The sequence below is a fragment of the Apodemus sylvaticus genome, chromosome 3, assembly GCF_947179515.1.
Source record: "Apodemus sylvaticus chromosome 3, mApoSyl1.1, whole genome shotgun sequence".
Lineage (NCBI taxonomy): Eukaryota > Metazoa > Chordata > Mammalia > Rodentia > Muridae > Apodemus > Apodemus sylvaticus.
In genome coordinates, this window is record NC_067474.1 from 9,549,834 (window position 1) to 9,562,521 (window position 12,688).

General features: G+C 37.9%; 1 protein-coding gene across 2 annotated transcripts in view; it reads right to left on the reverse strand.

Moving 5' to 3' along the window:
• The window catches only part of C3H8orf34 (chromosome 3 C8orf34 homolog), a 479,559-nt gene that overhangs the window by 179,333 nt on the left and 287,538 nt on the right, over window positions 1-12,688 (reverse strand). The window contains exon 8 of one of the 2 annotated variants that reach the window (XM_052175408.1): window positions 1,266-1,392. In XM_052175408.1, the coding sequence (XP_052031368.1) occupies window positions 1,266-1,392 (127 nt within the window). Of the gene's footprint in view, window positions 1-1,256; window positions 1,393-12,688 lie in introns of both variants that reach the window. The other variant, XM_052175406.1, reaches the window with a different exon arrangement.

Genomic DNA, 12,688 nt, shown 5'->3' on the forward strand with positions numbered 1-12,688 from the left:
CATGCAGCTAAGTCCTGAATGGAGAAATTTATTAAGAAGATAGTGAGGGGTCTGCTTCTTGCTTTCTATCAGAAGACCCTACACAAAAGACTCCTGAGGTAAGACTGAATAAGTTCTTAACTGTTATAATAGTCTCCATTTCTTCTCAGGAGGCAGTTCTCTCTGAGAATTCACCCTCTATGCTCCTTTCTCTCATACAGCACATATCCTTTATTAAAATGATAAAAAGTTTAAAATAAAATGCCAAAGACCTCTTCTATAGATGACCTATAATGACAGAAAGGTCATTATATAAAAATTAATTTTCTTCACAGTGCTAATACAAATATAAAACCAAGCATTCCATGCCCCAGTTGATGGTCCTACTCCTGTTTGCACTGTACTGTGTTTTGCTCTTTGCTTAATGTCTTCAAACAACTTCCCCGATTTTCTGAAGGTTTTCCTTTAGTTATTTTTCAAAGCCAGCAACAATTAAAATAAAAATTCCAAAGGAGTAAAAAACAAAGAGGAAAAGGTACAGAATTGGACTTTATCTTCCAATGCTTACTTCTTATTTCTAAGCAACTAATCCCCTCCCACAGAGCACAGAAGACCAGACAGACAGGAAGAAGGAGAGGTAAAACTAGCCGGCTACTGCATTCTCCTTAATAATCTGATCCATTTACATAAGGGTTAGGAGGCTTGTTTTACCATTTAAACAGACTTAAAAGCTCTTTGCAAATGAGATTTAGTTCCTACAAAAGAATGAATTGGTGCTATTTGGTGAGTTGCCTCTAGCCCAGAACTAACTTGGCAGTGACCAAGCTGCTTCTTGGGCCACATGCAGTGTTGACAAAGAATACTTTCAGCTGCAAAACCTGGGAAGCCTCAAGCTGATTAAATTCTTACTAGGATGTGAACAGGATGAGGCCAGGCTAAAAAGCCAATCATACCAGAATTTGAACTCTACCTGAACAAACTCTTTTTAGAAAACTGTTTTAAAGGTGGCTCTGAATGTTCAGACCTTGCTGAGTCTTCTCTGAAAAAAAGAAATGAAGAGCAAGCAGGGAATGAACTGCAGAATCTAAAGGACTCAATGCAGTTTCAAACTGAAGACAATCTAGACTCTTTGATTCATTGTTGGTCAATGGATAAACTGCAAAACTAACTCCTTTGTCATTGTCAGAACAAAAGTAATTAGGAAAACCATCTTCTTCCCAGAGTACCCTCTTTGCATCAAAATCTTAGATAAACCACACACCAAGTATAAGTTTTACCTGGCACACCTTGAACAGATGTTCAGTGTGACTTTGGCCTGTGGCTCGGCAGGGTGAGTAGGACGACCTTGGTTAAATTTGCTCCCCGAAAGTACAAGGGTGGTTACACCCTCCATCCTTAAGTCATCCAGATCTTCTGCAACAACACAAATAGTGACAGAGAAAATTAATTCCTGTTGAATTCAACAAAGAACAATGTTTTAATGTGCCTATCAATAATTTGTGAAGTAAATCACTTTTTTATATTCTTTCAAAAAAACAACCAACAAAAACAACCAAACCTCATGTATAAATTATATTTTCCAATGTTTTCTAGTGTACTTGTATTAACTACAACTATACAGGCTGACAAGTCTGCCTACAGTTTGAGGGTCATGTCTACTCAGATAAAGCCAGATTTTGCCTACACCTAAGAATCAGGATTAGTCAGTGTGAAGCAACATTAGGTTTATTTCCTCCTCCTCCTCCTCCTCTTCTTCTGGTTTTTCAAGACAGAGTGAAGATGTCAGCTCAGAGCCTTTGGAAAACTCAATCAGGCCCCAGACCATGAAGACCCCTCCCCTCTTGTGAGAGAGAGGTCATGGAGAATGTTGGCACCCCTCCCCTCCAGAAGGGAGAGACTGATTACATTTCTCAGCAAGACCACAGGGAGGACTGACCTTTGGCCCCCCACAGATAAGAGAAGCCCTTGCTACCTCATTCCCTAAGATCAGATCAGTTTAAAAACCACACTGCTTGTGATTTTTATTTTATTAATCACATTGTGCCTAGTGGCTGCTGCTCTATTCTATCCCTGAAAACTATATAAAAACTGTCTGAAGGGGCTGCCTCCGGTCGTTGCTTCTCCTTTGGGTGCAGGATGACCCAAGTGAATTGGAATAATAAACTCCCCTTGTTTTTGCACGGATCTCTTGCTCTTAAGGATTCACTTTGTGGGCAGGGGCATCTTGGTAGCTAAGGTTCATCAGAGTCTAGCAAGAGTTTCTCTGTATAGTCCTGGCTGTCCTGAAACTCACTCTGTTTGCCAGGTTGGCCTCCAACTCAAAAGTACTCCTGTCTACCTCCTGAGTGCTGGGAATAAAGACATGGGCCACCATGGCCAGACAACTTTGGGTTTTTTTTAACAGAGATACACACTCTAGATTTAAGTGTAGGCATTAGTAAGCAACACATTAAGTCCAAAGAATATGCCCAAAATGGTTGTATTTGTGACAGTGTCCTTAACAGAATGGACTCCGACAGGGTAAACAGAATCCCAAGTTTAACAGCCCCCAGTTATCTCCTGGGGTCAGTGAGTGGAGGTCTGTTTATAAGGGAAAAAAATCTTGTAATGGGGTAAGGTAAGAAACCTTACTTAATCCTCCAGAAATTTCTTTTAATCCATCCCTCCTGCCCCCAAAGGTCAACTACCTTGGCAAGGGTAACTAGTTTCCTGGTTCCCATTCTGAGCAGCTTGTATCTGCTCAAAGACCCATGCCTCATGTTTTTCTGCCATTGTCCTTCTCCCCCAATTCTCAGCCTGAGAGGTAGTCTTGACAGTTTGATAACCAATACGTTTTTGTTTCTACCCATGGAATGGTCTAGTTCAGTGGTTTCGCTGCAACTTCACTTACAGCAAACATGTCTAAGTGTCTTGATAGCAATACAAATGATTTTGTGGCTTTTAAGTTATACTGATGAAAAGATATTTTACAATTAGTTTAAGAAATTAATACATGTTTAAAAGGGATATAGCATCAAAATGCCTTGTGAATATGTAAGTCTAGACCCTAAGATTAGTGTAGCTCTGTCCCTCTGCTTCTGCCTCTGCCTCTGTCTGTCTGTCTGTCTGTCTGTCTGTCTCTCTCTTTCTGTCTTTCTGTCTCTCTCCTCCTTCTCTCTGTGGTTAATACTTTCAACAGATACACATATAAAAAATAAGACCCCAGATACTCCTAAGTACCCACAGAGTGTTCAGCCAAGCAGAAGAAGTTAAATATATGGTACCACCCGTGCCCATTAGCCCCTAAGCAGGCATTGGAAACACTGTCTCAAACAAGCAAACACGAAGTGAAATTAACCAGACAAGGAAATTTCTTTTTGCAAAAGGTTAAACTGGACTAGCAAGCAAGCACATCAGGGTATAAAGTTCACTTTTTCCCCTCTTCATTTGGGGACTGACCACACAGTCATTCCCAGCTGGATAATTTTTAAAGAAGTAGTTATATAAAGGAGAGCAGGGTAGAAGGAGAAGAGGACAGTTGTTTCAGGTCAGAATGTTGGTGAGGGGAGCTTTGGGCTCACAAGTTTTACTAGGTGAGACAGATTAAAGATTTAAATTCCTTTGCATAAAATTTTACAAGGTGAGAAGACTTATGAAATGCTGGCCTTTGGTGGACTACTAACTATCCTTTGATGTTAGAAAGCACTTCTCACACAGGATGACTTCAAGCTTTGTTGGAAACAAACTCAAAACAGTCTTCCTCCTAGGATCCATGGCACCTTGACTGTGGTCAGCATACAACCAGTCTCACTTGTCTGTCCACTATCTCTGTGATGGCTGTCTCAGAGTCTAAGTCGTAGGTGGCCCATCTCCCAGATTGATTCCATGCAATGTAAGAGCTACTTCCTCTCTAACTTGCTGTAAAGAGATCTTGAAAAGGGTTCTCTTTTTGTCTTTGTCTCTCAAAACAGTAGATCTCCCATCCGTATCACTGTGCCCAACAAGGTTAATAAACTTTTTTGTCTAAGAAGGATGATACATCTGTGCATCTCTCCCAAACTCTCCCATCTCTCTACTATTTAATTTTTGTGGGAATAAAATATTGAGAGGTAAGCCTCTCTGTGTTGCCTCTGGAAAATGTCCCTGCCCTTTACATCTTCACCACAAGGAATTTCTGTCATATGTGGGCTCCTGCCCTTCTCCGTAGTCAGATATTTTTTTCCCTCCAGTGCCAGTACCTTTGGCAATTCTCCCCCAGGTGTCTTGCCCTTTGGTGAGTCAGGTATAACAGAGACCTAACCCATCTCAATGCCAATAAACCAAAAACCTTAGTGCTAGATCAGGTCTTGGGTTTGCCCAAACTTACTGAATCTTAAAAAGGTAAACATTCAGCTATGCTCAGCACTGTGGATTTTACCATATTTCCCAAAAGAATATTTCCCAAAAGAGAATGTAAGATTCACAAGGGTATTTGCTTCCTTTTTTTTTTTTAACTTTTTTAAGACCTACTTAATAGTACTACTCAATCTAACTCACCTAAAGATTCTCACTATTTGTTTTACAAATTTAAATTCTTTATCATGGGCATTATATTAAACGTAAGTACTGAGTTTTCCTTGGTAGTGCTGCTTAGTCAAACTGGAGTGGACAGCCCAATGCGGTCAATGGTCCAAAATGATGCCTTTGATTCTAGAATTGGTAGAGATTTAGAAAACTTCATAGTGCCAAGCAAATGGTAAGAAATCTTACCTCTGTCCCTATAACTGTCCCTCTCTGTGGAGGTTTGGTCTTCTGCTATGTACTATAATCCTAAATATTGGTTCCCAGGGCTTAATTGCCCCAGAGATGAGAATCTGCAAGGATCCAAGTGAGGATATGTTACTTTGCCACCCAAATTATTCCTGATTGGTGAATAAAGATGTCTATAGCTGTGCAGAGCAAAGATAGGTGGTTTTTGGATTCCTGAACTTGGGGTCTGAGGAGACCATGATAGGGAGGGAAGAGAAGAGACATCATGGACTAAGTGAGTTATGAATATATGGCCATGAGTGCTGGCCATTTGGAGTTCAGAACATCCCAGATGGAATGCAGCAAGTTATAATATGGGGTTATTGAAAGGGAAGTAGTTTCTAATAGCTTAGAGGGTAGATATCTGCCAAGCTCTAGTGTTAAGGCTTATTATAAATGTAAAGATTGTGTGTCTTTTTATCTGGCAATTGAATTATCAATGTCAGGGTAAAAACCCCAATTTGAGATCAAATAATTACTTTAAAGCCTCTCTGTCAACCCTGAACTATTTCTAAGTTCCTGTTACTTCATGAAAGTTTAATTTATTCAAAGACAAAACATTCTGTTTGGGATTGGAACTAGATTTTAAAACTCCTATCTCCTCCTCCTGGAGACTGACTTCTGGGCTTTTGTCCTTTAGATAATATCACTCCTCCCTAGGCCAAATCCTGAACTACCCCACATTGACTTTCTCTCCTCTGCACCATTAAGCCTAAATGATCAAAATCTGACTGATAACTTCCAACCACTATGTTTTTCTCTTTGCTTCTAATTCAAAGTCAATCAGATAAGGTCAAATATGATAGAGCACAGGCTCCTGTTTGCCCCAAAGCATGTATTGGAAGCAAATCCTCTTGGTTTCCCAGAAAGAAGGAGCCCTACTATATACTTATTCTAACTGTAAATAAATAAATAAATAAATAAATAAATAAATAAATAAATAAATACATGTTCCATACTAGCTTATTCAAGACTATAGAATCATTAATGAAGCCACTCAACAAATAGTTCCTGTGGTGACTAAATCTTTCTCTATCTTTTCTTATTTACCTGCACAAACATCTCATTTAACTATCCCCAGGATCCCCACCCTCATATGGTGAGATTGAACATGCCATACATCCTATACCAGTGCCCCTTCCAAACTCAGTAATGCTTCTTGCTCTCCTTATTTCTCTATAGCCAGAAAATACACATCACAATTTCTTTGAGGCATTGGATTATGTTTTCAACCCATTTTCTATCATTTCTGTTTCTCCCTTGTCAGTCAAGTCCCTGTTCACTTTATAGATAGGAATTCAATCAAAATAGAGAAAGCTTTCCAAGTGGGAAACACTGTTTTCACTTTTGACTCAGTTCTAGAGTCTGAGCCCCTTTCCTCTGAAAATACCTCACAAATAACCTGATTTCATTATGCTGTCTATGGCATAAGTAAATATTTCTATTGATTCTAAATATGTGATCTGCATCATTCATCCTCTGGATTTCATTTGGGAGGTTGGGTGGGGTTTCAGCCTATAAGGTGTCTCTCAGAATTAACAGTACCTAACCCTACATAGAAGGCAGCCCTCCTCCACTGTAGGAGATACCAAAAGCAAGTCCCAATTATTTACATAGGAATCCACAAAGCTAATAGAAAACCTAAATTTTATGCCATACACCTTTTCTTTCTTGTCACCTCTCCATTTAGCCTTAATCCTTATTAACCTGAAGCAAGATAGAAATTAGCAAAAGACACAGTCATCTTATATTAAAGTTGGCTTACAAAGGAAGGGAAATAATTTTATGTAAAGGTGGAAAAACTTAACATCTTAGCAATGCTTCGTGATCAATTCCATTCCATCACATTGAATTGAGAAATTTTCTCTTCTTAGAGATCCCCATGAAGTTGCTCAGTCCTGTCATAATATGTCCTCACCTAGACAGCCAAGAGAACTTTGTTTTCAAGCATTCATTACCTTCTCTTTGAGTCCATCTGACTCCCTTGATAATAATTTACTACCTTTCAAAGTTGCTTCCATTTTAACAATCTCCTTTCCTTAACAATGGGAAACTACATGTCTTATTCTCAGTAGGTTATTGGGGGTCCCTGGGATATCCATTTATACATGAATACATTTGTATGCACTTTCTCTTATGAATCTGCCTATGGTTTGGGGCAGAAAAAGACTGGGAGATTATGGGGATATAGGAAGAGAAATGATTCCCTCCAGAATTTGAGCAAAATGAAAACATTTTCTGTAAAGGTTGCTGATATAGAGTTCATGTTCTTCTCATGTATACATATTTTATGCTAAAGAAACAATAAAGCAGGCTTAACTCCTAAGTGAATATAACATTGGGTTCAATTCCTTCCTGAAGACATTCCTAATAATCTCAAAGACAGCTGTTGGCTTTATTCATAGGAAAGGCATTTTACCTTCCTGCATCCTTGTGAGACAGTCTTCACTTTATCAGACATAATCCTAGCAGGTGTCCAGAGGACACCTATGTGATCTCAGGGTTCTTTTGTTTTTAATTAATTAATTTGTACTGAATTTATTTGCATATCTCCATTTGTGTGTGTGAGTGTGTGTGTGTGTGTGTGTGTGTGCGTGTCTGTGTCTGTGTTTGTATTTGTGTACAGAAAAACCATTGGAGGTTAAACCAGAACTTGCCAGAGTCATTTATCTTCTTTCCACTATGTGTTTTCTTGCAATCAAAGTCAGGTTGCATCTCAATTGATTGGGAAAGCTAACGCATTGATAATTATGTTGGTCTAGATTTCTTGTGTATTAGTGATGGTGGAGTCCTTCTGAAAGTTAGCATCTCTTTCCATACTTGGCTCAATGCAACAGGAAAGGCAGAAATGCCTCCTGTGTGTTCAGGAAAAAGTTACTTGGCTTTGTTATGTTTGATCCTGTGTCTGTGAGCTTGCTCTTTCAGCCTTGGTTGGAAAGCTGTTCTTAGTTCTGAAGCACCCTAAGTGTACTTTTCATTGTGTTTAGCTTTGGGCATTGACATCCAAATTCAACTCTGCTACATTCTCATTTTCTTATTCCATGATTGCAGTGACAATCCAACAAAATGTTTTTAAAATATGTTAGGATAGAAGTGACTATAAAGACAAATGTACAGTCACTAGACAGAAAGTTTCTGGATCCCTAGGCTTTATCCAAATTTCTGCAAGGCAGGAAGTGTCTGGAGAAGACTGAAATACAATATAAAAATTGATAATGCCTAAAAGATGGATCACATTCCAGTACTGACCCACAACCTCCTCAGCAATTGGCTTCAAACATTCAAGATTCGTTTAATAAATCAAATATTAAACTGGTTTCTTTCTTTTCTCTCACATTTCCAACACCTGTTGCTATGAAGAGGTAAGCAGAGTCACATCCTTTAACAAAACACTGTACTTTCTTCAGAATTTATACTCCTTACCCACCTGCAGCCTAGTGTAGTTGTTATGAGGCACAGTAAGGCTCAGCTGTCCTTTGTGATCAGCAAGCAATACCTTTCCATTCTTCCTTTCTCAGCCTCCTTCCTCAGATGCTGGCTGGAACCTTGTCTCTTCTGATTATTGGGCTCCCTGGCTCTTTCGCTCTGTGTGGCTGCCTGTCTGCCATGTGTCTAACCTCCACGAAGGCTTAAAGGACAACTTCCTCCCACTTCCTCTTCTATATTCTTCTTTTGTTGTTGTTAGCTGCTGAGAGTGACAGCTTGCCTGCCAAGGTGTAGGGTGGGAAGGGGAGTTGCATTTTAAATGCTAATAAAATTGTCCTTGAGTTTTTATTTGAGTTAGTTCTTAAATTCTTTTGTTAATAAGACTAAAAAGCCCCATCAGAGATTTTGATTTCTCTTGTAACAAAATTTGCTTCCTTGATTTTAATAATTTGTTAATTACTTATTTGACAACCTGATCTTTACAAGTATTGACTCCTAGAAACTGGTTTTGAAGGAATGCTTTTGCTGTATTTATCTATAGACACAGGGAAAAGAAAATGCTCAGGGAACTGAAGAGGGAAGAAGATGTTCTGGGCAAGAATAAGACCACTATTGTGATTTTTGAGCCAAATTTGAAACAGATTTTATCAAATACTAGTGACGACCATGGATACTGGCCAGGTCTATACCTGAGACTCATATTAAGCATATGGTACTGAATAACAGTCAGTTACTTACAAAGGCAAAACCCAAAGACTATGAATTTCTCATCTTAGTCTAATCAGAGGCAAGTAGCAAATATCCTGATAGACATGTACTTCTAAGAAACATATATCTTGAAGGATTTGTACTTCTTGCCTATGTACCTCCTGTCTGTGTGAGCAGCATGCATCCGTAGTGATAATTTTGGTTTCTTTAAAAAACAGAAATATAAAAAGATGCTTTTCATTTTAATCCTAAATGTGGGGATATGGGGCTGCTTTGGACTTACTATAGTAGCTGATTACGATTTGTCTCATGCTCTAGCAGAGGCAAGGATTTGCTAGCCACAGATGGTTTCTGCAATTGCATGACATTTGGAATTCTGGGAACATTTCAGAGGGAATATAAATGCCAGAGCCCGATAGGCAGGGTTGGCAGTTGTTCAGAGACATTGGTTGTGGTTTGCTAGCAGTTGTGATCGAAAAAGATACAAAAGGAAAGAAATTAGATTCAGGGATCTTTATCTCTTTCTCTCCCCCCTGTCCTTCTTTCTCACCTCTCTAGTGATAGAGAGTGAAACTGGTAGGGATAAGGAAGGGATAAAGGGTAGACAAGGTAAGAGTCCTCAAAGTAGCAAAGACAGTTTACACAAACCTTCACAGTTGGGGCAACCAAGCTTGTTTATAGAAACACAAAACTTGTTATCCCTGCATTTCAGGAAGTTATTCTATCTTTGGAAAAGTAGGGTTTACAGGTTAAAGCTGGTTTGTTGTTGTTTCTGTTTTGTTTTATTTTGTTTTATAGATCTCTTAAGCACAGTAATTTAAATATAGAACATAATTTTAGCCATCACAAATCTGAGTTACCAGTGTGTATATTAACTCCAGGGCCTATAAGATGGGAGAAGTAGTTAGACCAGAAAAGCATATTAGAAAGCAGAGGAGGTCAACACAATGGGTGACTAACTGAAGACCTGAAGGTGAAATCTGAGCAAGTTCCTCCACAGTCTACTCTCAAGGAGACCTGAAAGGCAATACCTTTCACAAGGCTTTCTACAAGATCCCAGCAGAGGTGACTGCAGAGTGAGTGGAAGAAAGTGTTGAGAATTGAGCTATAGACCAGATGGCTGAGGAAACCTGACATTTCTCACCTGGGGTTACCTCAAGCAGGAACATTTCGTTCACTTAACTTTCACCATAAGAAAAGAGGAACATGTTATATGAACACTGGATTTTAAGCTTTTGAGAAGACCCTAGCCTTTTCTTTCCAACAGCCCAACACAGAGATTTATGTTTAAAGGTGGCTTATAAAAATATAGCACATCTTCCAAGTCCCAAGAATGCCACTAAGAAGAATGAAACTGATTTACCACTGAAGGCACAGACATCTTTATCTTTATTCACTGGCAAATAACCAAGAACTAATCAAGCAAAAAGACTGTTTTGATGTCAGAAAATAGCATCTGCTTAGATAAAATAATCCCAGGGCTTTCATTTCGGTCAAGTGTAATCCATGAAATAATTACAGCTGTTTGAACTAGACAGTGTGGGAGATGAGTGAATTTTCACATCTGTTTCAAGGAACTTTATAGAAAAATTAAAAGCCTTTCAAGTGTAAGTCTCTTCACAGTGATTCATTGATGAGCTGAAGAATTATATGGTGGTTTTCCCTGAATTAGAATTGGTTTGTTGATTTATATCAATAAAACTGATTTGCTCAAATATTTTGAACAGATGTTACATATTCTGAGTGAATTATTAAAATTAAAGCAAATGTTAAGAAAACATCAGAGATTAGACAAGATCAAATAAAATGTGCATAAAATATTTTTGTTATGAAAGCCAGTTACATTTTCAAAAAAGGAAAAGAGAATCATAACTCAGTTTGCTGGCACATCCCATGGTAGAGACAAGAGCAGTGGATGGGGAAATGAGGAAGAGAGCTGTGTGAGCATCTGAGCCTTCTCCATTCTCCTAGTTATACCTGAGACAGGACTTTGCATCTGGCTCTGTGCACCAGAGTAATATGGCTTCAATTTCACAAAAAAAAGAAGTCTATAAAAACAATAAACTCATAAATCATTAGGACAAATTGGTAGTATACAGAAATTACAGGTCTCAAGTTTTAGACTCATGATAGGACAATGAATATAAAATAGAATTTTATTTGGGAAATAAGTTTTTGCTATTTTTAAAGCCTTTATTGAGTTTTTCCATTTTAATGCTATAGAAGGAAACAAATTACAAAATATTTAATGTCCTTGGTTCCATGGATCAATAAGCAAAATAAAAAGATTTAGCTGATAAGATAAAGGAAATATTTATATTTATTTAAATTCATACATATTTATACAATGTCTATTGTTAACTAGAAATGATAGAAATATACTAATATGTTAGCTACCATTTCTTGTATGATTGCCAGGAATGTAAATGTCTATAGGACAACCTAAGTTTTATAAGATTATATATGTTGGAATTTGTTTGTTTAGATTGCAAGTGAATCACAAGGCTTGGGTTAATTGACCTAATCATTAGATAAATTGTGAAAGTTCATCGTTTAGTTAGAAAAAAGTAAGGCATCTGGGAATAGTTTACTTCTTCCAATCAGGAAGAAAATGCTGATTCTTCTAACAAAGTCAAACCTAAACACTATTCAAAGTAGGGTTTCTGCATCAGAAGAAATCATCATTTCTGTCAACTTTCAGCAACCACAAGTTCAAGAAATTATGCTGTATACACTAGAAGGTTGGCTGGTGTCTCCTGAAATATTGATTACTTTCTGAAAGTCTGACAGATGATTTTATAAACTATATAAACTTCTCTATAATAAGAGTACTGGCATGAGAATTTAGCTCAGCACAGGATACATGAGCAAGCTGCCCTTTTAAAATGGAAAACACAGTTATTGCCCCCACTCAAGTCATGATATGTCATGACCAACACAAAAACTTAGACAAGAGCAGCTAAGAGGTATCAGAGATCTGAATCATGGATTGTGGAGGCAAAGGACTTAGGAAGAAATGAAGAGCAAATATTGTGCAAAATGCTCAAAGTTCAGACACAAGTAAGAAAATGATAAGAGTCAGTCATGAGGATTGATCTGTCAATTAAAAATAAAAGAATTACGAAGATTATCATATAAAAAACAGGGTAAAATGTAGTATAATTTATTTACTTTTCTATTGATGTGATAAAACACTATGACCAAGGTAACTTAAGAACACAGCATTTGATGGGGTTTGAAGTTTCAAAAGGAGAGTTCATGACCACCATGATAAGGAGTACTGCAGCAGGAAGGCAGGCATGGCACTGGGAAGAAGCTATGAACTTATAGTTTGAGACACAACAACAATGAGGCAGAGATGGCTAACTTAAAAATCTTACAAAAACATTATTTTAGTTAAAAAGTGTTTGACAAATTTCAGTTTCCTTAGTTTTTTTACTTTGGTAAAGTGGTTCATATAATGAACATCTCTCAATAATCTCTGTTTTGAGAAAGTATGTTTCATTTCTATGAGGGGAAATAATCACTGGTACTATTAAAAAAGCATTATTTTGTTCAAACCATGATTTATTGTTTGAACAGATACCAGATATAATTAATTGAATTTATATCCATCTAAGAAACCCTAGAGAAATACACTTTAGGTGTATCTGTAAGAGTATGTGCTAAGAGGACTAATGAATTGGAAGAAGACCTACTCTGAAGGCTAGGGGCACAATCTCACTGTCTGGGGACCAGGGGAAAGACAGAACATGAACAGAGTGTTGACACCTTCCTCTTCTGTGTTTGCCAGGGTCAGTTGCAACCA